The sequence below is a fragment of the Lampetra fluviatilis genome, chromosome 19, assembly GCF_964198595.1.
Source record: "Lampetra fluviatilis chromosome 19, kcLamFluv1.1, whole genome shotgun sequence".
NCBI lineage: Eukaryota > Metazoa > Chordata > Hyperoartia > Petromyzontiformes > Petromyzontidae > Lampetra > Lampetra fluviatilis.
Window position 1 is genome coordinate 11,886,566 of NC_136293.1, and position 26,584 is coordinate 11,913,149.

The 26,584-nt window shown below is 42.8% G+C and overlaps 1 protein-coding gene across 4 annotated transcripts in view; it reads left to right on the forward strand.

The window, feature by feature from the left end:
* Window positions 1-47: 47 nt before the first annotated feature.
* The window catches only part of THOC2 (THO complex subunit 2), a 32,554-nt gene continuing 6,017 nt past the window's right edge, over window positions 48-26,584 (forward strand). For 2 of the 4 annotated variants that reach the window (XM_078865081.1, XM_078865084.1), the window contains exons 1-32: window positions 48-143; window positions 1,415-1,473; window positions 2,011-2,102; window positions 2,247-2,298; window positions 2,418-2,488; window positions 3,154-3,275; window positions 3,634-3,767; window positions 4,163-4,332; window positions 5,290-5,382; window positions 5,489-5,644; window positions 6,076-6,248; window positions 7,281-7,476; window positions 8,288-8,329; window positions 8,671-8,801; window positions 10,216-10,317; window positions 10,512-10,596; window positions 11,689-11,782; window positions 12,239-12,319; window positions 13,354-13,450; window positions 14,035-14,152; window positions 15,333-15,512; window positions 16,506-16,670; window positions 17,957-18,229; window positions 19,072-19,213; window positions 19,910-20,067; window positions 20,911-21,039; window positions 21,582-21,713; window positions 22,370-22,554; window positions 23,269-23,492; window positions 24,544-24,643; window positions 24,908-25,389; window positions 25,998-26,056. In XM_078865081.1, coding sequence (XP_078721207.1) covers window positions 79-143; window positions 1,415-1,473; window positions 2,011-2,102; window positions 2,247-2,298; window positions 2,418-2,488; window positions 3,154-3,275; window positions 3,634-3,767; window positions 4,163-4,332; window positions 5,290-5,382; window positions 5,489-5,644; window positions 6,076-6,248; window positions 7,281-7,476; window positions 8,288-8,329; window positions 8,671-8,801; window positions 10,216-10,317; window positions 10,512-10,596; window positions 11,689-11,782; window positions 12,239-12,319; window positions 13,354-13,450; window positions 14,035-14,152; window positions 15,333-15,512; window positions 16,506-16,670; window positions 17,957-18,229; window positions 19,072-19,213; window positions 19,910-20,067; window positions 20,911-21,039; window positions 21,582-21,713; window positions 22,370-22,554; window positions 23,269-23,492; window positions 24,544-24,643; window positions 24,908-25,389; window positions 25,998-26,056 — 4,362 coding nt within the window. In that variant the 5' untranslated portion in view covers window positions 48-78. The remainder of the gene's footprint in view (window positions 144-1,414; window positions 1,474-2,010; window positions 2,103-2,246; window positions 2,299-2,417; window positions 2,489-3,153; window positions 3,276-3,633; window positions 3,768-4,162; window positions 4,333-5,289; window positions 5,383-5,488; window positions 5,645-6,075; window positions 6,249-7,280; window positions 7,477-8,287; window positions 8,330-8,670; window positions 8,802-10,215; window positions 10,318-10,511; window positions 10,597-11,688; window positions 11,783-12,238; window positions 12,320-13,353; window positions 13,451-14,034; window positions 14,153-15,332; window positions 15,513-16,505; window positions 16,671-17,956; window positions 18,230-19,071; window positions 19,214-19,909; window positions 20,068-20,910; window positions 21,040-21,581; window positions 21,714-22,369; window positions 22,555-23,268; window positions 23,493-24,543; window positions 24,644-24,907; window positions 25,390-25,997; window positions 26,057-26,584) is intronic. The other 2 variants (XM_078865082.1, XM_078865083.1) reach the window with 2 other exon arrangements.

The following is a 26,584-nucleotide window of genomic DNA, read 5'->3' on the forward strand; positions in this document are numbered from 1 at the left end:
AACCAACGGAAGTGGCGTCACGACCCATCGGGTTAACATCCGGGTACTGCGGTCGTGGTGGGGGGGGGGTTGCTCAAGATGGCGGCGGCGTTGTGCACTCCCGACATTTGTAGGAGCTGGGATAAAGGCGGGCGGTCCGACTTGTGAGTTTCCTTTTAAATCGGCAATCGCAACGGTTTAAAGCCGGCGAGCCTCGCCACCCCCGTCCGTACGTGGAGAATGTTTTTTTTGGGAGGGGGCCACGCGCGCGCATTCCGAGTGTATAAAAGGAGGCGGGCGAATGGCGCGGTGGTGTGCGCCTTAGGCGAGCAGGAGGCTGAGGCGTGGCCAAGGCCTCGGCATTAATGACAATAACGACGAAGAATTCGTGTTGTTTAAACTGTTTTTGATGCGCAAAGTGAGGGGCGCTATAAACAGTTTATGTGAAATGTGTAGATGTCGGAAACTGATCACATTGAAAAGTTATCAAACGGTTTCAAGTTTGTGGACGATTGCAAATGTTAAAACTGACATTTAAACAAAAAATGGAAGGTAGTTTGCATTAAAAACAAAAGCAGTTGACGCACAAACTTGTAACGTAACAATAGAAGTTAACTTTTCTAAACGTTTCATGGTGCATGAAATTAATAATGAAAACAGAGGTAATTTAAAGTGCGCTCACTACATGTACAGCTACTAAAATCATTGTTACATTTTACAAAATAAAACTCGCCTTACAGTGCACTAAGCACATGCTTGTGGAATGTGTCAGGCTTGCACTAAATGGTTAAGCTATCGCTCCTGGTTGGGAAAAATGAACGCAGCGTAGAATCCAAAGAAGATTCCCTCATGAAGTGGGGAAGACATTACCACCGCCAGCATTTTACCCTGAACTCGTACTCGAGCGCTTATTACACGTGTTGACACGTAGCAGATATGTAATGCCCCTTGTTGCCAATTAGACGTTGCACCTGAAACAGTAAAGCAATTTAGTGAGGCGGGTTTTAGTAAACCGTGAAACGAGGCGGAAACGATTTATTTTCGAGACGGTTTATGAAGACGGTTAACTTGTTTTTGCAAAAAAAAGTTGCAAGGAATTCAATTTAAGGTATCATGCAACGTATCCAGTGGCGTGGAAGCTGTGGTATGCGTTATACAGTCTTTATTGACGGTGCATTATTGAAATACTGTAATATATCAGGACAATACGCATAACAGCTTTCAGCACAATGTCACTTAAGGCAAACAATACCCACTACTACATGTTTTCAACCAGTAATTCCGTAAGGCAGTGGTAATCACAACGGGGTCAACTATTGTCCCCGGTTAGTGGTTTGAAAGGACACTTCCGGATGCGTTGACACTATACTGTGTAGCTGCAAATGCAACCTTCCCGTTTGATCAATGGAGTGCTTTTTCACTTGTCATGTTGCAGCTTGAAGCTGTGCCTGAACCTCTCGGAAGATGGGAACGCAAGCGACACATCTGTCAAAGGTGCTCAATCTTTCATATTTTTTTCTATTCCAATATGATTGGTTCCAACTCTGGCGTGGCATTTGCTTGAGGACATGGACAGAGTCAAGGCACGTGAACCCATTACGGACTTTCAATTCTCGGCCTCGTGCGTAATAACTGTAGTCTGTGACCCGAATGGCCCTTAATATATGTTCCCTGTTGTGTTTATTACGTAAGGAGGTGCCTCGGATGCGAAGTGTACTTTTGCGCGCAGTGTCGTCTGATGCAGTACTTCGACGCTGGGTCTTTGGTTCACAACCTTCACAAAGGATTTTATCAATGAAAACATGAAAGATACAAACATAACTGTTTCAGAGAGATATGTGCCCAGCTGTCGTTTGAGTAAATAGTACCTCGTGGAACCCCTTGTGAGCCTTCTGCAGTCTATGATGGGTCACAGACCGATATTCTCTCAACATAGTTTCTATAATTCCAGTAGTTGTATTTCGGACAAAGCGTTATTTTCTCTTGACTGAATTACTTGAGCGTAATTATTGTCTTGATATTTTTCCACAGACATCCGCCGTGCCCTATACGAGCTGGTCTCTAACGTCATTAAAAATACTTTGAAACTGGACCATGCCATGGGAGTACTCAGTGAGGTACTGGTAAGTTACTTTTTATGCGATTTATGCGTTATTGTGACATTCAGATACCACCTATACAGCGTGTCCATTTTTTTAAGTTTTAAAATAAATAACGCATATTATGCATTTCCATTCTGATTTTGTGTTACAATTTTACACCAACAGGACTTGAGGAATGACTTGCCATCCGTACTTGCGGATGTGTTCTGCATCCTTGGTATGTTGACCCATTACTTTACAGATTGTGCACCGATATTTTTTTTTCCACATGGCAATTCATGTCTGCAATTGTTTGAAATTTTGGGAAAATATTATTCTCTCTTTGACCTCCGACAGATATTGAGACAAGCTGCCTTGAGGAGAAGGCTCAGCGTGAGCGATTTGTACAACTAGTCCAAGCATGCACTGTGAGTCCCCAGCAGCAACACATGAGCAAACATGCACACAAGCTTTTTCCCACGTAGCAACGTGACATTGAACCCTCTTACTCGTAGCTCTGTCTTATGCACTTTCATGGGCCGTCCTCTAAAACAAATTGTTACTCTGCTCAAGCAGTCGCCTATGACAGAAGAGGTTCAACATACATGATGAGAATAGCATAACCAGGATACAATTCTGAAAAATATTTTTTAAAAGAAAGAGCATACGCTATTTTGCAGTGATGTGGGTTTTGCTTCAGACCACCTGCAGTACAAACATTGATATTAAATGTAAAATACTTAAGCTGTGACATTCCAATGTTCTCTGTTCAATATTGTTTGTGGTATAGTCCATACATTACTAGCTACTGCCTCCCTTGCTGCTGCTTGCAATACGTTGTCTAGTGTAGTGGTCTCTAAATGGACACCTGGACTTGATAAAGATCAGCTATTAACTATTAATAAAAAAAAATAGTGTATATTTAGGCACACATAATTTGTTTTAAGGAATTTGATATTCAACTGAAATTGCAGTTTTTAAAATAGATTCATAGAACAGCTCCCAGTTAAAGGTTGTGTCATTGCTATTCATAACACATTCCTTGTTTTAGATACATCTTCATTGTTGTTTACACTTGTGTTGTGTCTCATAGCCTCTGGTGTCCGAGGTGGTGTTGAAAGAGCGCCTGGACCCAGAGACACTGGAGACGTTGGGTCTAATCAAACAGGCCTCCCAGTTCAACCAAAAATCTGTGAAGATCAAAACCAAACTCTTGTAAGTGCCCCACCATCTGAGCTGCACTACAACTTCACTTTATAACTTCGTTGTGGCCTGGCCCCATTTCAAAAGTTATGTGATGTCTAATCCGGTGCATGATGCAAACTAGTACGTTAATTTACCCATTACAGAGCGGTTATGACAATCATATGTCCCTAAATATAGTGCAATATTTGTTGCGTTTCAACAAATATACGTGCGTTTTTTTTTTACACACTTGATCTTCCATTCTGACACTTCAGTGATGCCGTCATGCTGACATTACTCTTCAAGGACATGGCAGTCCTTTTGACGTAGCTGCTTTGAAACATAAAGGCACTTGGGTTGTAAGCTTGCTTTTCTCGCTCGCTTACAGTTACAAGCAACAGAAGTTCAACCTCCTGCGAGAAGAGAATGAGGGATATGGGAAGCTGTTCACCGAGCTGTGTCAGGACTTGTCTGGGATCATCACGAGTGACATTATGCTGGAGAGCATCAAGTCCCTTATTGGTGAGACCTTCATAATTGTTATCTGCTTGTTAGCTGTGTGTATTTGAATCATCTGTCTAACCCAAATCGTGTTTTTATAAAGCTTGTTTTTTTTGTTATGTCAAAATTTACCCCAGAATTGTATTCATTCTCATGGTTTGGGCTAAATTCTGTTTGGGATTGTTGTCTATTAATATCTCGATTGTAGAGTCTATTGTTTGTACTATCCCATCTGCCGTTTTATATGCTTATATAATTCTATGTATTTCTAATGAGCGTCGGAGTCCATTTTTACTAAATCGTTTTTCTATCAAACATAGTGCCGTAATACAATTTCATTTCAAAATCTATTCAGGCCTTCTTAACATGTGTTCGTTGTCGACTGTATCAACTGCGTCTTGGCGGTGACATTCCAGGCTGCTTTAACCTGGACCCCAATCGCGTGCTGGATCTTGTACTTGAGGCATTCGAATGCCGGCCTGAGTACGCGCAAGAATTTTATCTGCCTCTGCTGGAGTCTTACATGAACACGTGCGAGCCACAAACACTCTGCCACGTCCTTGGGTTCAAGTTCCACTTTTACCAGGTTGGTGTAAAGGCCTCAGTTCTGTTCATTACTCACCAACTCAACTGTAACTTTCATGATTTATGCTGTTATTTGTAATTGTGTTATTTGTAATTGTTGTCAATACTTGGCTGTTGACAGACGTTTTGTGCCGATGCCAGGGTTTAAAGTTTGGTTGTGGAATGAGCACAGTTTTCTGACAGACATTTTTTTTATTTGTTAGACTAAATCTATGAGCTGGCCAGGTGCTTCAGGGCTTAATACCATGTTGACTGCCACTACCGAGATTCTACATTGCACTCCAATCAATGATCTGTGGTTAAACCAGCTTGAGTGTAGTAGAATGTATGGTTTTAGTCTGGTCATCTGTGACCACATCACATCATTACATATATTTTGGAGCTTAGTATTTAAAAAAAAAATGTATTTATTGTCGTGTAACGAAGTCCTCCATATACGAGAAGGTGCACCACCTATAGTTTGGATAACAGCCAATTCAAGAGACAACAACACTAGTTCTCTGATTTTATCTTCCAGAAACCCTTTCCCATAGTTGTATAATTATATTTGAAAGTGTTTAATGGCACTGATAACAATTGTAAAATGGACAAATGAATTAATAACTGTCTTCAAGTGAAATCAAACTCTTTATTCACTCAAATATATTTATCATGTGTCTCCTTTGAGAAATGTTTTGGCCTTTACCTAGTTATATGGTGGGAGTAGTGTTGCAGTGGTTAACATTGTGCGATGAACAAGGCATCAATCAGCAATCAGAGTTCGATTCCTGGCCTCATTTTCTAACAGCAGTGGCAAGTGACATTGGAACCAGTCTTGACCCCCCCCCCGACCCATTACTTACAGAGCAGCACGGTGAAGTATGGTCAAGCAACCCCTATGACTAACAGCATGGGGAGACCGTCATAACTTATATTTACTTGTTTTTAAAAAGGCTTTGTATTTTTTTGTTCTCATTAGGAACCAAATGGAGAGACGCCACAGTCTCTGTACCGTGTGGCAGCCCTACTGCTGCAGAGTGAGCTGATCGACTTGGAAGACCTCTATGTGCACGTAAGTGCCCGCTAACATTCACCCGCTTCTGCTCTGTGCCCCCCATCCTTTATAGCCCTGTGTTCACGGTTAATTTTGCTTCTCGCTCCAAAACTTATTCACGCAGCTCCTGCCCGTGGACAGCGAGATGGTTGAACAGCACAAGCGGGAGTTTGCCGAAGTCCGGCAACTCTTCCGCAAGATGAACATGGTCGTGCTGCCCACCGACAAGCCTGAGGAGAAGGAGAAGGAAAAGGACAAGGAGGACGAGCCGAAAGAAAAGGTACTTTTATTTGTGAATCTTCCTGATTTCTCTTGATCATGCTCGCATGCTTGCATGTGAATACGGACACTCGGTGCATTTTTGTCGGTACAAACAATGTGCGGTATGTCACCAAATCACCCGGAATGCGACCCCTCTCATTAGAGCTCAGAAGCTCAGAAAGGTCCAGTCTGTAAAGTGCTTATATGTGTGACCATGCAAATCGAGGTTGTCTATGACTATGGGGCTATATGGTGGGGACCAGACGACAGTGCAGCAAAATGGATTGTTGTGCTTTACTTCGAGGCTCCCCATATAATTGTTCTCCACCTTTACCAACCTGCACTTACACCACATGTGTTGAAGTATTACCAAATAACCCCAAGGAGCTATACGGCGAGGGAAGGCTATGATCCACCCGTGCATAGGTTTCGTGCTTTTTTTTGTTTCAGTTGCCAGACAACCAGAAGTTGGGCCTGTTGGAGGCCTTGCTGAGGGTTGGCGACTGGCAGCACTCCCAATGCATCATGGACCGCCTGCCACCCTTCTTCACCTCATCCCAGAGGCCCATAGCTGCAGCAATGTGCCTGCTTATACACTCTACCATAGAGCCTTTGTATAGGAGGTGAGTTCACTGCAACATTCACCTGAAGAAAGACCCAACCTAAAATGAATTAGCCTTTGTAGATACAAACCAATATTGTCCTGGATGATCAGACACAAGTTTGAAACTTTGTTTGTGAGAAAAAGACTTTGAAATAACAGCATCTGGCTTTTTGACGTCATATTGCACATTTCACTACATCTTCAGTGCTCTAGCATCTCTGCAGTGCAATTCAAGTGTGCCTGACCAGAATGTTTTAAGTACATTTTCTCATTAACAAGCTTCAAACGTGTTCTGGCAGCCGAGGATGTAGCATCTAGTTAAATATCGACAAGATAAAAGCATTTTCATCTTTTTACAGTTTTCTTTAAAGCTGGACAGGCTGTATTTGGGTTGCATTACATAAACCTTGGGGTCTTCCACTGTGCACACATCTGTCAGATGTAAGTTTATGTAATATTTGTTACCTTATGTGTGGGTGTTTTTCTCCACACACATTACAAATTGCCGTCCGAGCCCATGACTTCGCTGACGTAAAGCATACTTTTCAGACATTAACTTGTGCTATTTTTCATCAATGTTATTTCTTAAAAATCTTAATTATAATCCTTTGTCTCATCAGTTCTACCACTTCCCTGTGGAACAAATCTATACAGTATTTTCTTCTTCCCCAATGTTTTTATCATTGTTAAGTCTATTCAATTTGTGCTCTCAGCATCACGTCATAGATTAAGATAGTTTATTCCTAACTCTTACAGAGCAGTTAGAGAACAGCTTGTGGAAGAAATCGCAAAAGTGATTAGAAAATTACTTCTAGTGAACTCTTAACCACCCTAGAACTACTGCACTTTGTCACATGCTGTCGAGGGATGTTTATCACATGGCAGTCGAAACAGAATATTTCTACATAACAGATCTATAATTTTGCCAAGTTTGGTAAAAAAAAATCAAATTTTATTTCATGACTTTCATGAAAAGTAATTTGTGATGGGGCTGAGACCGCTATGTACTTGAAAGTTAAATAACGCGTTTAATGTTCAACGCTTCTTTCAGATCGGGACTGCCGCGTGGAGCCAAGGGACGGCCGTTCCTGCCGCTGCAGAATCCGCGGGCGCTGCCGCTGGTGCGCTCTTTCTGGGACATGCGGCGCGATATTTTCCAGATGCTCACCTACGTCGGGCCGCACCTCAGCCATGACCCCGTGCTCTTCGCCAAGATTGTACGCCTCGGCATGGCGTTCATGAAGGAGGTGCAGAATCCGTCTCCCTCCCCCCCACCTTGTCCAGTAGCAGAACGCACAAAGCGAAAACGCCCGCTACGCACGTTTTAATGCTAGGAGAACATGCCCTGCCTTCACATTCTGTGCAAGAAACTGATAGGATGTTTACATTGTTTATTGCATGACTGAATGCTCACATGTTTTTATTGTGTAGGTGTGACTTGCGCCCCTTGTTTAGAAGGACTTTGGCAACAATTACGAGACAACAATTGACACTCTGCCCTTTAGGTCCTATTGTCACGGTTTGCAGTCAAGATCATTTTAAGATTGTAATGTTTTTTCTCATTCTATCTATTATATTTCATCCCATTTGTTGCTCTTGAGTTGTTTAAACCTTTACACAAAAATGTTGAAAGAATTTGCATAAATCGTAAATGATAAATTATTGTACATATGATTCAATGTTTATCTCCAGAGAAGTCATTTTCAATCAATGAACTCGCATTCCTTATAGCTGTCACTGTTCAATTGTATTTAATTGAAGTGATTGGCGTGTCCTTTCCTGTTCATATACATATTTCATCCCATCTGCACATAAATTTGATATTCATATAATTCATTCTGCTATGTACAGCAGTTAAAATATTTAAGGTATGCATTAAAGTCCAGTATTGGGTCATATTCATTGAGTTGTTTTGTTATCCACTGGGTGCATATAAATGCTTGAATATTTTGAGTTTGTTGCTTAGCAAAGATTAACACATTTTATATGGCATGCAAATTTTTATTAAGAGTTATATTTCATTCTTGGAGTTCAATTTGGATGTCTTTTTATCTTCAGTATTCAGCGGATGCATCAAAATCAAGCGATAAAGAAAAATGGGTGAGCATACAATAGCATTCATACAGGACCAAGCAGTACCTTTTTAATTACGTGAAGTTTGATAAATATGATGTTTATAGACTGCACAGTCTCCAATTTTTAAGCTTGGAATGTTAATCAAATGTGCAGAATACATTTTAATTACAATTAACATTCCACATCTATCAAGCGTAGACCTATGAATGGTAAGGCTTAAAATGAAAGCGGTACATGCTTGAATGCGGCATGGTTTATAGTTTCGTATTTTATTATGTGTTTTTATTCTAAGGTAATTTCGAATGTTTTATTCGATGAAAGCACAATATCAATGTTATTATTTTTGTAAAATGGTCTTGTTTCAGGAATCTCTGCTGAGTTGTTTCCTAAGTATCACGGACCAAGTACTGCTACCTTCTCTGTCACTCATGGAGTGCAATGCGTGCATCTCTGAGGAGCTGTGGGGGCTGGTGCGCTGCTTCCCCTACCAGTACAGGTTCGTCTGGCACCCTCTTACCTTATCGCTCACACCATTAAGTGATTTCCCTAATCGTCGAGCGTAATTGCTTATTGTTAAATACAGAAAATGGAGTTGCTTTTTCCAAACTTTTACCTTGCGATGGGAAGCAAAACATTTGAGATTTTCAAGGACATTTAAGCACTATTTTCTTAACTTTGTTCTGGAAGTGGAGAAGGGAAAAGTGGTTTCTTTTGCATCAAATAATTTTGCTGGTACGTTCATTTAGTTTTAATAACATGGTGATAATGGTAGAGTATGGAAATTCCGAATATATAATATACCAAGATGATTGGTTTATATTATGAATATATGGAAAAATAAACTATTGTATTAGTTCTAGAACTATTTCAGTCCGAGCAGTTTAATCGTATGTTATCCTTGAGGAAATGGAATATGAATATCATAAGAGAAAGTCAAGGATTAATATTCCTTTACTGCTGTTTTGGTAAAAATGCATCAGAATGCATATGGTAGGTGGCACAAAAATGCTGTGTTTGTCTTTGTGTGTGGACTATTATAGACTAGTATTTGAGGGTTTGATATTTGTAATTCCTGCCTGCTATCTATTTTTACGAAAACATTTCAAAGAACATGGAAAAAATGTTTTTTTTAAACTGAAAATTGCATAGAAAAGCCAATTTTCCGAGGAACATTAGGGGTATTACAATGGTCTGTACGCGGAACCTGTGAATTTTGGATAATTAGAGCTCTTTCCCTGACACGTAAGTAATAATTGCAGTCAATTACCAGACAAACATTTGCTGTCCATTAAATTAATGTGCCTGATTTTAAGGGATCATGCTAAATGGATTTAACTTGTGCCGTGTGATATTCCCTGCAGCTGCTTTTGAAGTTTGGCCAGTGCATTTATTTTTGTGGAAGTATGGAAGTGTATTAAAAAAAAAAATCTGTAATATTGAAATGTCCCAAAACTGAAATTCATCATTTTCAACAATGACATTTGGTCATCCGTCTGGTTTTATTTATCAGCATTCTTTAGACACCCCCGTGTTGCACACTGCTTACTGGTGTCAAATTGAACAATGTTTGCAATTTCTGTAATTTTCATTTTTAAAGAGTAAGTGCACCTGAGATTTGGCCTTTGGGCACGGCAGTTGTTGTTTTGGGAGAATGCAGCCCATCAACGTAGCAACTTGTCTGCCGGCACTGAATTTATACATGAAGAAATTACGTTTTTTTATGAAAATAACTCTATTAAATACTCAGTCCCAAAGCATGAGCACATGGTGTGGTGAGTTTGGTGACAGGATGTGTGCAACCTTTAGTACATGTTTGGAGGTTTGCAGAGAATTTGGGTTGGTGATTTTGGTGCCACAGTTTGAGGATGTGACCCTTTCGCCATTTCCCCTCCTCTGCTGTTTCTCCCAAGGTATCGGCTTTATGGGCAGTGGAAGAACGAAACATACGCCAGCCACACACAGCTCGTCAGGATCAAAGTGCAGACCGTCGACAGATCGAAGTACCTCATGAAGTGAGTGTGTTCAGAAGGACAATATTGAGCAGTTTCAGTAGAAGCTATGCTTGTTATTTGTATACGCTTAAATTTTCCTTGCATCAATGGTTTATGTAATTTTTGTAAATCTGTTTTCTCTCGTGCGTTTTTTGTTCGTGTGATTTTGACTACAGTGCTGATTATGATTTCCCCTTATCTACATTTCATTGCAGGCGTTTGACCAAGGAAAATGTGAAGCCTTCGGGCAGGCAGATTGGGAAACTGAGTCACAGCAACCCCACCATTCTCTTCGACTATGTAAGTTTATCTGACAACATTTTAATTGTTGTCCTTTCTCCGCATCGCCACACGATTAGCATGGTTGGCTGCATACGGTGCGCAAGAAGTTCAACACATGTGCATCATTGTTTACATGCCATTATTATTTATTCTGAATTTTTAGGAATTCTATACAAATTTAAACCGCTTTAAATGGCTTGTTGTGCATTTTATTATTTCCACATGATTTAATTTAGGAAAACATCCATGCTGAAAATATAAACGTCTGGAAAATCTTCAACACTTTGCACGACAAAACCTACTCTGTCTAGACTAGTCCTGAAAGCAGTACAATTCTGACACACCATTAGATAAGCTTGTGTGTCATTGTTTCTGTCCACCTAATGTTAGTGCTCGCGTTCCGGGTGCAGAATACTGCGCCATTGTTTTGATGCACGTTTTGCTGTCCCGGTGCTCGACAGGCAGCGTGTAACGGGCGATAGCCTCCACGGCGGCCCCTGCTGTGTGTAGACTTTGTCCGTCCGCTCGGCCAGTGTAATTTGTCCCCGCACGCCCAGGCAATCGACGAGTGAGCTATGTGGGATTCATCCACGAGTGGTTAAAATCGAGAAATATGAGGACAGGGCACCTCTGCTGACCTTGCTCACAATTGCGTTATACTTCATTTGCTCCGTCTGAATGGGGTCACGGGAAATTTCTGGCTGAACATGGAGCATTCAGTCTTGACAAGGCACACAGGTTCCTTTTCGCTTGAAATGTACGGCGAGGCCGGCAGTAAGTGCTGGCATGATTGAACTCATTTTCTGTAGGAAATGATTGCACTCATTTTACAGTCCAGCTTGCATCCTATAATTGTATATTTCTGTTTTTTTGTTGCAATGGCTACTTTGATGTACAGCTTTAAATGTGCCTTTACTATGAGTGAAACATCAGATTAAAATGTTTTCTATGTTTTGAAACGCTCAAAGCGCGTGAACACGTCAACTTATTGAATTTTGGTGTAGGGTCTTATGCCCTATAATTAACCCCTCAAGTTCCCTATCGCTTTTTGACACGTAAAAGATGTTTGCATGCCCTGTCTAACACCACTGTTTCGTATTTGTTTTACAGATCTTATCTCAAATCCAGAAATACGACAACTTGATCAACCCAGTGGTGGACTCGCTCAAGTACCTCACCTCCCTCTCGTATGATGTGCTTGCCTGTATCCTTTTTGCCCATAGGGTTTTTCATATGACCAAAGTCGAATCCTGCTGCAGTCTTGGCACTTTTACTTTGAATGCAAACTCATTTGTACAGAGTAAGCTTGTGCACAATTGATAAAAAAAACGTGGCACCGTTCATATTTAATGTAGACATTATTAATCACATTACTTAAGTTAATGACATTTATTTCTCACGCTTGTTTTACGAGCCATGTTTTGCATTCTATGTCTTAGCAGCTTATATCCATTGATTAAGAAATGTCTGGAGGCACGTTGGTATGAGTACTTATACCAGCAGTGGATTGATCATGGACAATGATGATTTTACCAGCGTTGTTGACCCTTGTTTATTTGTTTATCTTGTGAGCTAGAAAGAAACATGATTTTAGCTACATTGTTGCTGGGCAGGTTCAGTGTTTAGGAGGGAGGATGTTTTCCTTGACTGAATGCCACAGACTGTATCATAGAAGCGCTCGCGAATCCAGACAAGGAGAAGATGAAGCACGATGACACCACCATCTCCCTTTGGCTTCAAAGTAAGAATCTGTAGGAGGGATTCACAGCACACTGTGATAAACTTTGTAGCCCATCATTCCAACTTGTAGAGGTTACATTACACTCATCCGTTACCCAGTGTTGGAATCTAATGACCCGTTGTTTTGTATTTGCCGAACAGTATTTCTCCACTCTTGACTAGTATGGAAAGAGAATAGGTCAACCATCGCCAAATAACCAACCTATTTTAGTCTTTCAGGGTCCCTCATTCTCAAGAGGTGATTGACTACGTTTTGTTATGCTCAATAAAATAGAATGTGGATTGAATTATAGTTGTGCACAATTCACAATAAACTCAACACACTCGTCAATAACGGTGCCTTAAAATTATATATATAAAATCAGTGGCATTCGATCAATGGCCCTTCAAAGTACATTTTCAATAACACTTAAGCTGTTTCCATTTAAATGTCATAACACTTAAACCAGACACTCTGATTGGCACGGTTAGCTACGTGCGGTATATACAAAATTACGTCACAGCTTGCCAGTAGCATTACGAAGATTTGTAAAGTTTGAGAATGATTGCTGCAAATCCGTTTCAAAAAAGCTTTTTCATTTGAGATGAGAACAAAACCCATAACGCAATGTACATAATTATGTAGGGAAATAAGCTCGTATGCTTGACGTGTACATTAGTGTTTACATGTGCATATTTCTTCATCTAATCAAGTCCCTGAACAAGATGGATAGTTATGATCTAACTTGCCAGCTTGTTTTTATTGTTTATTTCTTTACCTAATCATCCTTATCTTTAATTATCCTTATATTTAATCAGCTTACACCAATTAACACAATTAATATCAATAATTTTGTGGTACAGGGCTTTTTTGTTTACGTTTGCTGCCCCTTTGCAAGTGCCATGTTCTCAACTCTCATCCATCATCATCACTCTTACGAGTGTCGCTACCAAAACACGACTTCTCAACTGGAGCTTTGCCCACTCACATCGTGTTATGCAGCTCCTCCAGCTTGGTGCAGGGGTGAGCAGGAACCTGTGTGGGTTGTTTTACAGGTCTCGCAAGCTTTTGTGGAGCTGTTTTTCGCAAGTACCCAATAGAGCTCACTGGCCTCCTGCAGTACGTAGCCAATCAGCTCAAGGCTGGGAAGAGGTAAGCATCCTTATGGTGCGACTGATGTCGATATTTATCATGGAGATATTGATACCAAGCCCACAGCCTCAATCAAATCATGGTGTTTGTACACCACTGCTTGTATTTTATCACTTGCAATGCAATCCAGTGGGAATTTTAATTGCAATCAGAACTTAAGATACTTTACATGTAGTGGAAGACAACTTGTGATATTTTTGTTTTTAATTGTTGAGAAAAAATATGATCTTTAATTGGGAGTAAAACTAGTGTAAACAAATGGGCTACTTAAATATTCAAGCTGCTGCTTGTAGCCTTTAAAACCATTGCCAATCCAGTTTACATATTCAACTTAACATACATTTTAAGATACGCATTTTATGCGTAAAGTAAAAAAAATGGCGCGTGAGCGTTGGTCAACATTTTTGTGATGCAAGTTTGTTAGGAGTGGTAAGCACAGGTGGTGCATCATTCATCTCAGTCAGTTTACCCACAACACCTGGGTCTCTCTTATGACCTGCCAATGAACCTTTGAAACTTCACGTGGCCTCTACTTGTTACCTAGCCTGGCCGCTTTGTTGATACAAGCTCCGTGTGCCTCGCAGTTTTGACCTGCTGATACTCAAGGAGGTGGTGCAGAAGATGGCCGGCATCGAGATCACGGAGGAGATCACCAACGAGCAGCTGGAGGCGATGGCCGGGGGAGAGCTCCTCCGAGCCGAGGTGAGGAGGGGCAGCCGCGAACCCCATCATTCACGGAGGGCTTTAATCTAAACCCCAGGAGATGGATAATGAATGATTCAGCGCTGGAGTCTCCTGCCGTGCGTTTCAGCCAAGTTTGTTAAGAGCATTAACTGACAATGCTGTTTTATGCACACACGACCCGATTGATGTGCTGCGAACTTTTTATTGGTGATTTGCTTCCGTCACTGGCAATGAGGCAAATTGATAAGGCAGTGCTTTCTGTGAATTTCATAAACTAGCCAAAGCTTGTATTTCAATGTCCTGCATTTTTATTGTTTTCTACTTTACCTTTGGGCCAGATCTATGGTTAAAGCAATTATCTTAAAAATATAAAAAATTTTATCTGTTTATCGGAAAGTAGGAGAAAAATTTGTGGATTCTGTCCTAAAGAATGAGAAACAGCGCAGTTGCCCCCCCCCCCAATGTGACGCGGTGACAATGACTGATGATTGACATCATAAATCTAGATTCACCTCGACCTTGGTTCAAGGTGAGCAGGGAGAACGTTATTATTAGGACAAATTGCACAGCACCCTGTGCTTGTTTTTGAACCTTGTGTGTGAAATTGATTCATGGAAATTATACATTGTATGCTAATTGTATATTCAATGAAGAATGAAGTCATTCGTCGGTCATCAAGTTTTGAGCTTATTTTGTTTAACCAGGTGAGAATGCAAGACATCAGGAAAGTCTCATTTACAAGAGTAACCTAGGGCATGAGTCTGCCAGTAGGGGCGATGATTGCTATGCATATTCCAAATTGAGTAATTTGCAGGTAATTTTCGAATTAGACAGATTTTGGCCCTGGCACGCAATGGCCTTCTATCGCAAATTACATCAGCTGATCTTTAACGTCCACTGTGAGTGAAGCTGATGGAGTGTAGCATTATTATGGTTATTAAACACACAATAATCAGGCTACCGCTGTATTCAAACCACGAGCCTCTGCAGCAAGTGGCGAACACTCTACTGGTCGACCTTGTTACGGCCCTAGTAAATAGTGGCATTTCTAATAAACACTTGTTTTTAGTATTACGTCAAATACAGTAAAGAAAATGTCGCTAGGTTATGACTCTTTCATTATGGCGAAATTAAAGCTACATATAATACAGTGACAGTCACGGTGGCGCTTGACTTGTGTGTGCATGTGCTCCTGCAGGGTGGCTACTTTGGGCAGATCAGGAACACGAAGAAATCGTCGCAGCGTCTCAAGGACGCCCTGCTGGACCACGACCTGGCGCTACCACTTTGCCTGCTCATGGCGCAGCAACGCAATGGCGTCGTCTTCCACGAGGGCGGCGCCAAGCACCTCAAGCTCGTCGGCAAGCTCTACGACCAGGTGCGGTCCGCACACATTTCACTGCCACATACACATTTGATGCTGCTGTTACAGTTAACTCTTGATTTGTTCGTGTTTGGTCCAGCACGTGAACAATTGAATAATACATGGAAAATGGGACATTCCCCACCCATTCGCACATGTAATGCACGCACCGGTTATGTTGATAGCTGAGTGACCGAAGGCTTAAATGAAAACAGACGATACATAAAACAATAAAAGTGTTTTTTAACCTGTCTGTGCATACCTTGACATCTCTCAATCTGCACAGGCTTTCCCTGGGTACACTAGTTTCCTCCCACATCCAACACACTCCTTAAACACTTCATAATTAAAACACACCGGTGGGCTGATGAAGTAACTAATTGGCGTTTTGTTAATGTGACACATTTTTTAATGGTCGGGTGGTGGAGGGTTGCGACACATTTATAATAACGCGATCTAACCCAAAAACTTTATTATTAATAATACTGGTTGCGAACGCCTACATGTTAAACTCTTTAAAAACTGTGACCACACGTCCCATTGCAGTATCCTGCTGAAACATTGTCTTGAGACTGTTGGGCAACCACCTCTGCAAGAAGCAGAGCCGCTCCATAATCTGTCACACACTACATTCATGCCTCTTATCTGGTTTAGTTCGATAGGGAATGGCTCGGTTAAAGTAAAACTAGTGATAATTCAAAACATGAAAATTAGGCTTGGCATTTCTTGGTTTAAAATATTTCCACCAACTTGAGCCTTCTGAGTGCTGCTGGATTACAGGCATGCACCATCATGAGTCTCATATGATTGATTCATTGAGTGATCTCTTGGTTTGTGAGCATGTACTTTATTAATGTTGCTCTGTTGCAATAAATTACCAGTCTGAGATGCCTCTGAGCAACCACAGAACTGCTCGTAACTTCCCTGCTGGCCCAGCGAACACATTGCGTCGCCACGGTCTGCAAACACACGTGTGCATCATGACACGGGTTCTGTTTTCCCCGGCAGTGCCATGACACGCTTGTGCAGTTTGGAGGATTCCTGGCATCCAACATGAGCACGGAGGACTACGTTCGACGCATGGCGCCCATCGACATGCTGTGCCTGCAGTTTCATGCGCCGCACGACGCCGCCTTTTTCCTTTGCCGGCCGATGTACGCACACCAGATCATGGTGAGTGTTCGAAAATTCCTCTATCCGTCCTTTCATCATCCTTAGTCATGATCAGTCCACTGCTGGATGAAGGCTTCCCCAAGCTGTTAGCATCTCTCACGATGCAACAATCCATCTAGCACCTGCATACGAGTTAATCCTTTATTTCCATCTCCGTTATAGACATCCTCTCGGGCACATGAACCTCCCTTGGTGGCCATCTAGGGCGGGAATATTCATACATACAATAATAGCGGAATTCATCAATTAATATTGATGATTTAGCTTCTGGTATGTGGATAATTGGCATTTGTAAGAGTCAATGTTTATGATAAACTTTCCTTGCATTGTGGAGATCCTTTTGCAAAATAGCTGGTTACATAATGTCTGATGCACTGCACATGAATAATAACAGGTTTACTACCACTGATAATAATCAGCTCAGATAAGCAATATATTCACAACCAGTTTATTTAAGAACTGTGGGTTGTTGCAAGTTGCCTGGTGAATTTGTCATGATAAAATGTAATGTATACACAATACTAATGTCATTTTATAAATATGCTAAAAGCAAGTGATGGTTTGGTTCACCAAGGATGATGATTTTATATATTATTAGTGTTTGCCGCGAGACTTAAAGCAAATTAGAATGTCAGGCTGCCCTAGGAAGTAAAACCAAATTATCTCTGAGATGTATATTTTGTATTCTTAGGTTTTTTCGGTAAAGTCACGTAGGTAAAACATCAAAATTAATAAAAATAAAATAAAAAATCACGACGTTTCGGAGGCAACACAATTCTCCGTCATCAGGTGGGACCGTCACAGCCGGATTAGCTGCATCAATGAATTACGTTCCATTCATTGGCTACCACATTCTGATGAGCTCCCCCCTCTCCTCCCCCCCTCAACTTGCTTTTAAGGGATTACATCTTGAATCATTGCCTCACTTGATGCAGCTAATCCGGCTGTGACGGTCCCACCTGATGAAGGAGACTTGTGTTGCCTCCGAAACGTCGTGATTTTTTATTTTATTTTTATTAATTTTGATGTTTTACCTACGTGACTTTACCGAAAAAACCTAAGAATATGATTCCTTGCAGTCACGAAAGCTTCAAATCTAGAATTAATGTATATTTTGAGTGCCCAAATTATACAGATTTATTTTGTTCATATTTTTTAATTGTCTATATCTGTGCCAAATCTCAGGCGTGTAACTGTTCTAGAACACTATTAGCGTTGCATCAGTCACTCGGGCTCGATCGTCTATTTTAGCTCGCTTGCATCCCTCGCCCTGTGTCCGCCGTCAGTCCAAGTACGAGGAGCTCAAGAAGGCCGACAAAGGCAACAAACTGAACAAGACGCAGCGTTACATCCAAGCGAGCATGGCGGTGATGAGCCCCGTGCAGGAGGCGGTGACGGCGCTTCACCCGACGCGCGTCTGGGAGGACATCAGCCCACAGTTCTATGGCACCTTCTGGACGCTCAGCATGTATGACCTGTCGGTGCCCACGGCGAGCTACGAGCGCGAGGTCGGCAAGCTCAGGGCACAGTTGCGCGCCATCGACGACACGCAGGACATGGTGCGTGGCTTTCACAGCGTAACGGAGGATGGTGTTCGTTCATCGCTGAAGTTAAGCTTTTTAAAGTGTATGGTCCTCTTGACCGCGGCTGGTGTTGGACCACTACCCCAGACCGTAACTCTTGTCGTATGGGTCAGTGGTAGTCCAATGGTTGGTGGATTTTGGTGTATGCCCCATTGTAAGTTTTCTTTGCTATGGGACACAACTGGATAACTTGGAAGAAAGTCCTGCAGAACAGAGGGAGAACACAAAAACTCGGCACTGAAAGGCACCCGAGTCAGGAGTCAAACCCCCAGGTCCTTACTTTGAGGCACAAGTTACCATTGCGCCACCCAGTGGATATTTGGGTATTTCGTGTTTGCGGTGTACTCCAGTTTGCTCCAACTGAAAAAACACTGCTTTGGGAAGACATTTGCTGAAGATCAAAAGCAGGACCTACTGAAAAAAGTTGATACCCAGCCAGGTTTCTTTGGAGAAAGTAAATGCTTCTAATTCTCATAAGTGACTCAAATTATTCCCAAATTGCTTAAAACATTTCAACTATGCTCGGTTAATTTACCTCATTTAGATTAACCATTGCAAAGGGGATGTGAATCAGGGGGAATACATTTTGCTGTTTGGTTGCAAGCAGCTTTTAATTTGTTTTTAAGGCTTGTAATACCAAATGTACACTGACAGTGGTGCACATTGAATTTTCTCTGCATTATTGCAGACAATGTTCTGTGATAACTCCCTTTATTGGCAAGCAAGCCGACCGCGAGACTACACGGAGCTGCCTGAATATTAAAGCAAGCAAATAATTTCGTCGGCTGACTGGTGCTTTCCCGCGTTTGACTCCGCAGCCTCCAAACAAGAAGAAGAAGGAAAAGGAGCGGTGCATGGCACTGGTGGACAAGCTGAACGACGAAGAGAAGAAGCAACAAGAACACGGGAATCGAGTGCTGATTCGGCTACGGCAGGAGAAGGACAATTGGTTCCTTGCAAGTACGACACGCCCCTCTTGCCCTCAACACGACGCGCACGCAAAATGCCAGGCTCTTGACTTTAGCCTTACCAAGACAAAATTTCAATTTAAAGCTTTCGTGACTGCAGGGATTCGTCTTATTGGTTCTTTCGGTAAAGTCACGTAGAAGGAAAATAATACAATAATAAAAATTAAACTTATGTTTTATTTTTATTATTTCCCTTCTACGTGACCTTCCCAAGACTGTCAAAATTACAAGATATTGTTGGCTAAAAGCTTTCCGCACCTTTATTACACAAAGCATTTAAGTCTATTGAAATATTCAAGTGTTGTTTACAAATAGTGTTTTTCTGCGATGGACATGATGCCATGAAATTAAATTTGCGTGCAGAACCTCTTAGAGCAAGCCTGTGCACCACCTCGTATCAATGTAATATCCCAGGAAGATGACATCACAGAACCACTTGTGAAGTCAATTCAATAGGCCCAAACTTATACGAGTTTTCTTTGCATGCTGGAGTTATTGAAAGCCCTAATTTAATACATTTTTCAATGCATTAATTTATGTATTTGAGGCTTCAAACCTCAATAATTTATCCATGGGAGACTGCTCATTAAAATGCAGGAGCTTCGCTCTACTGGCTTTTCATGGTGTTATAATTCTCTCTTGATTTTGACTGTTCCCCACCCACAACTTTTTCCCTGCCGCTTTACAGAGTCAACGAAGAATGAGACCATCACGAAGTTCCTGCAGCTGTGCGTTTTCCCGCGCTGCATCTTCACGTCGAGCGACGCAGTCTACTGCGCCAAGTTTGTGGAACTCGTGCACCAGCTCAGGACCAACAACTTCTCCACGCTGCTGTGCTACGACCGGGTACTTCTGCAAGAGCACTTGTTCCAATCACGCTGCACAACGGATAACCCACTGAGAAAATTACATTTTTGTACACATGATGATTGCGAAACATGTCCCATGTTAACACAGGGCACTGATTCAAAGGAGATATTTCTCTCAAATTATAAATAATATTCTTAGATGTGCAATTTGTTACATGCGTCTTGAGCGGAAGAATCGATTTTAATCAGAACCGTTACACACCAGTGCACGCATAACACTTGCATTGTTGCATCCCTTGACCAATCCTCTGCTGGAAGAAGGCCTCTCCACGACATGTTGATCGTGTGGGTTACTTTATTATCAGTCACCAGACTGGTCAGAGTTGGTCAAGGGAGGACCTCAGTGTTCAGATATCACTCGCCACTGATGTTAACTGTGGCTAACAAACTCAGGTCACCAGGTGAAAAATTTAAATAAATTAAATCACGACGTATCTTGCGCAACACGAGCGTCCTTCTTCAGGTGGGGACAACTTAGCGAAAGCACAACGCTTAATTTATTTAGCGAAAGCACACCGCTTAAGTGTGTGACACACTTGTGTTGCGCCCGAAACGTCATGATTTAATTTATTAACATTTTTTACCTACGTGACTTTACCGAAAAAACCAAAGAGTATGAATCCTTGCAGTCACGAAAACTTCTAATCTAGAATCAGGTCACCAGGTTCACAGTGCAGCACGTGAACCACTGCGGGACGGCTCCATCTGTGCAATCTCATGTTTTTTTATGCACTAAGTGTGTCACTTGCGAAGAGACAAAGTTGGTGCATTTCACTCATCTACAAGCAAGCCGAATAATCTTTTACGTTTGTCGCGCCAGGTTTTCTCGGACATCATCTACACAGTGGCGAGCTGCACGGAGAACGAGGCGAGTCGCTACGGGCGCTTCTTGTGCAGCATGCTGGACACGGTGACGCGCTGGCACCGCGACCGCGCCATCTACGACAAGGTGAAGCGCAGGGCGGCGGGCTTTGTGTTATTAAAAACATCCATCAAAAACGTTGGGGAAAAGGTCTGCGCCGCTTGAAATAGCACCCCAGTCGCTGTCAACCGGGTTCACCCCTACCTTTTCATGTACTTTTAACTCGCTTGTCTGGGTTTGGAATGGTTAGTAATGCTCCACGCTTTGCCCTACAGAGTGTGGTATGTCACGGCGGATTATTGGAAGTGTGCTCGGTATTGATGATGTGTGTAATGTGCTCGTGGAAGGTCGAGACATTTTTACACTCCTTGCTGCCTTGACCGAGTCCAGTGCACTAACCTGTATGCCATGGTAATTCACTTCATTAATAGTCAAACAATCCAGTTAACTTGCAACAACACTCTTTATTAAAGGCATACAAAACAGCCTATGCTCGCTGCAAGGGGTTCCAAATGGATATTTATTTTTATCTCCAAGACGTGTTGCTCGTGGGACAATTTGAAATATAAAATTGGAGATGAAGCATGAATGTGGTCAAATGTTAAATTTGTTTCATTATTCTCCGTCAGGAATGCGGAAGCTTCCCCGGGTTCATCACGATCCTGCGGGCCGTTGGCTCGGACGGCGCCAACAAAGCGGACCATCTGGACTACGAGAACTTCCGCCACGTCGTCTACAAGTGGCACTACAAGCTCACAAAGGTGGGCGTGTGTTGCCCTTTCGCGTGGCCCCTGAGTGTACCATGGATCCTCGCCCACCTTGCCCACCTTGCCCACCTTGCCCACCTTGCCCACCTCACGATTGCATCGACCTCCTGTCACCAGATCCACATCGCAGTGTAATAACAACATCACAAGTGCTCCGCTACCTGACCGATTGTAATTTTGCATGAATTATTTTAGGAAGTAACACGAGGCCATATAACATTTGCATCGTGCAAATGTGCGAAATACCAAGTTTGCTATTTGTGTATGTATGTATGTTGAACTTCTTTCATACCGTACGTAGCCAACCGTGCTAATCCGGCCAGATTGGTACATGGTTAGAATAAGCGATTAGCAATGAGAAGATTGCAAGTTTCAATCTTGGCCAGAAGTTGACTCGGCTGTTCTTCCTTCTGGGGTTGATAAAATGGACACCACTGGGGGTTTTAATTGTCAGTGGTTTTCCTTCACGTAATTTTATTTCATACTAGATATTGTATATGCATTGTATTGCCTTTATAAAATGTCCAATAGACTTGTCTTCCTGCCATCTCGTGCACGATATGCTGGATTGTGAAATTTCACTCCCTCTGTAATGGTCAGTTCTAATCAATGAATAGTTACATAATGATGATGTTGAATTTCTCCCACAGGCATCGGTGAACTGTCTGGAGACGGGCGAGTACACGCACATCCGCAACATCCTCATTGTGCTCACCAAGATCCTGCCCTTCTACCCCAAAGTGCTCAACCTGGGCCAGGCACTGGAGCGTCGCGTGCAGAAGATTTGCCAGGATGAGAAGGAGAAACGGCCCGACCTCTACGCTCTCGCCATGGGGTAACGGTGACCTTGGTCGGCCAAAAGACTGATGGCTCGTGGGGAAAACATATTCCTTTGGCTTACAAATCAAACGTATATATGCGTAGGCACAGTCGTCACCGTTGGCATCTACTAATTTGATCATGTTTTGCAGTGACAAAAAATGTAAACAGTGGCCATTATACATATTCTGAAAACATAAGGCATAAAACGTAACATTGTGATTCATCTAGAGGATATTGTACATCGACAATATTAAATGATCCTTATCGTAAACCTGACCAATGAGTTTATGACTAGCCAAGTTGTGAAAACATTGCTTGTGAAAATCTTGGCACGTAATTGTATTTACCTGGCAGTTGTTTGGGATCACAAGGATGAATGGTAAATAATCACGACTAGTCGGTGCTTCAGTGCTCCTGTTAAGTATTTTATCTTAAGCGTTAGAAAAAAAACATGTTCACAACTAACAGGACAACTCGGCCCTGTCAATGAATGACGGTGTCATTGTTGTTGATAGCTTTTCATTTGCCGTCCATAAGGCATTAGTGGTGATGTCCCGATTATTTGGTGGTCGGCCTTTTCGGTTAGCAGAGCCTCCACATCCTTCACCTCCTCTCGGGTTGCCACACTTCTGCGCAACCGCACGCCGAACCCGAACCGCACCTTTTCCTCTCACCCCCGCCCGCCACCACTCCCCCGGCTCTAAACTTGGTGTGACGTGATTGGCAGCTACTCGGGGCAGCTGAAAAGCAAGAAGGTGGCCATGGTACCCGAGAACGACTTCCACCACAAGGAGCCGCCCAAGGCGGCGGGCACCCCCTCCTCCACGCCGACCACGCACAGCTCGTCCACCAGCCCCGCGCAGGCCAACGGGCAGTCGAACGAGGGCCACGGCACCGCGCACAACATAACCACGGGCGGCCGCGCGGACGACGGCAGCCAGGGCGATGGAGGTGAGCCCCGCACCCCTGCAGACTCGCCCAACATTGGTGGATTTTAAGAAATGTTTGGGAGGTGACCGGGTGACTCGGGTCAGGACGGTTGAGTTGGCACCGCTGAGGTCCTGTCTCTGCATCCAGGTGGCGGTCTGTGATTAAACCGCGATTCTCAAGTGTAGCGAGTTGATGGTCTCAATCCTGTTACCAATGACTACACCAAAAAACCATCCCGGCAAACTATTTTCTCTTGCGAGTTTAGCTCTTGCGATTTAGCGATTTCGTGCCAAATTTATTGAGGCACAGTTCATCGATCGCACCCCTGTGGCTCAACCATTCGCGGTTGACCGCGAGATTCCTGTATGCGTCGTAGCTGTTTTGCTCGCGATGATGCTACCACAGAAGAACACGCGCACTATCTTGTCTCCATCGAGTTTTCCCAAGCGGCCCATCGTGGGTCCCAGATCTAGTGGTGTTTCCAGCCTCCAGTGAGGCAGTGAGGTTCAGCCGTGTGATTTTTCTTCCTGTAGTGTACAGTCGAGTATTTTACACTACGGTACACTACATTAATTATTTTCATTTGATACATTTACCATACAAGTTATAACACTTTAATTCAGAATACTTCCTGTTTGAATTTAGGGTAACATAAAAAAGGTGTATTACAAACCGTGAACCAAACCCTAGTTTTCCCATGTGCCTTTGAGTTTGCGGATCACCGATTTGGTGATTTCGGCTATTTTCAAGAACACTACCCTTGCGATGGAAAGTATTTGCTGTGTATTAATTTCACTACACTTTAGAGTTCATAAAATAAAAAAAAGAAGCCCATATCGGCCATTTAGGCAATTGGGGTGACACCCATGTTATGTGCGAGAGGAAGAAGGGGCAGCATCACCTCTGCCTTACAGCACTCCTTTTTGCATAAACATGGAGGTCGCCTCGCTGAATGTAGCTAATTGCGTGTAAACACACAAGAAGCGCGCAATAGATGTTTTAACTATTGACTGCATGTAAAGGTGCATTGCATGTTGTATAATAATTGTATGATTGTACTCGCCACTTGCAGAGAAATCCAAGGAAAAGCTGTCCAGTGGTGGGAAACCCACGGGGAAAAGTAGCAGCTCTATGGCTGTGAAGGCAGCAGGAAATGGGAGCAACTCCACCAGGTGAGTTTTCATTTGAAGGTGTTTGCTTAATGGGATCCCCGGGAGTTTGTTTTCTCTCCTCATGAGATTATGCTGCATGTGATTCTATCCTACATTTTAAAATGCATAAACAGATGCTCACATTAATGCCGATACTAAAGCAAACAAAGCGACTGACACTTGAGAAGAAATCATTGGCCATTTTATTCACTGATGCTTGTGAACTGTTGCAGCTGCGTCGTTTTACACATGCTCAACATTGACGGGCCACCCGCTGTTTTTCAGTAGCAAAAGCAGTAAGGACAAAGAGGACCCGTCGATGACTAAAGACAAGGAGCGGTGGGACAGGGAAGCTGGGATTCCGGAGGGCAAGGCCGGAGGCGGAGGCAGCAGCAGCAGCAGCAAGGAGCGCACGTCTCGTGACGAGCGCTCGGGCCGTGACGAGCGTGGAAGCAGGGGGGGGGAGCCCAAGGAGCGCACGGCAAAGTCGTCCGACCGGGATAAGGATCGCGACAAGGCGAAAAAGGACGACAAGTCCTCCTTCGGCAAGGAGGAGAAGTCAAAACAGCTGCCGCCGCCGACTTCCACGCCGCCGGCTGGCGGCTCGGAGGGTCGGCAGGAGCGAGATTTCGGCAAGGAGAAAGAGGGCAAGTCGAAGGATGGGCAAAAGAGCGAGAGATCCAACCTGACGTCCCCTTCGGCGTCGTCGAGCTCCGGGACCTTGAAGTCGCCCACGCCGCGCTTGGATATGTCAGATTCTGATAGAGGCAAGTTTTGTGTCCGCCTAAATCTATTTTTGCAGCTCCTGGTTTTCACGCTCTCTTTTGTTCCGTTACTAACGCTTTGGCAATGCTTTGTTCGAGCTAAGTGAACCAACATTGGACTGGTGAATTTCTGTTATTCATCCAGCATCAATAAAGTGTTGTACTTAGGCTAGACTTGCTGAAGTTCACCAGTAAGCATAATATGAGGTAATGTGGTGCAGAGGGATGAACTGCATCAATCAAGAGCACAGATAATGCAAAACATACAAATTGGACAATGAAACAGTTTCTCTTGTTTATCAAAATATTATTTGTGTCAAGACACGTGTGCCATCTGTTATTGTCAAAGTAATCTGTTTACGTGCGGACATGTTTACATTCACATTAATGCTGACCCTAGACGAGTGACGATCAGCAGCTGATAATTAGCAATCGTCCGTATAAACATTTACTTGTTTTTCGAAAAAACGGTTAATCCGCCCACGGATAATCGAGAGTTAACTTTTGTGCGGTGTCGATGATGTGTGCTCTTGGTTCCAAACTGCAACGGCATGCACTTAATCCCAGGAATGGTACCTGACCGTGTGCTTTGTGCCTTTCTGTCATTGCAGAGCAAAAGCGGCGTAAGCTCGACAGCCACACCTCGCCATCCCATGCCTCCGCTGTAAAGGTTAGTATCGTATAACAACACGAGAATGGGAAGAAGGGGAGAGAGAGAGAGAGGGGTTCCTCGGAAGTAGCTGCTGCTGTCTGGAGTTCTGCAGGAAATACCCGGAAATATTGGTCATCCCAGCAATTCATTTTTTAAAGTATTCTTGCAACGCGTTCTACAAGGATGAAGCTTTTTCGGGCGACCAGGTCTCCTTTCAACCATCGCGCACCTTCTTCAGTGTTTTGTGGACTAAAGCAGAAATGGAATACAAAGCCGTTTAAAAAAAAAAGATCAGGCTTTTTTCTTAAATTAAAATTAAAATAGATCTTGTAAAAAGTTTTAATGGACCTAGATTTTTTTAGTTATATATTGTGGAAAAAAAAAAAGAAAAAAAATATTTTCGGAGTTTGGTTGGAGCCAGAGCTGAAAAGTGCCTTGTACATACACGGGTCCCAGTCGTTTTACAAAAAGTGCAATCGTCAAGAAAAAAAAAAGAGATAGCCAAGAAAAGTGTGCCAGTTTGCTGTAGGAGAATGAAGCTGAAGA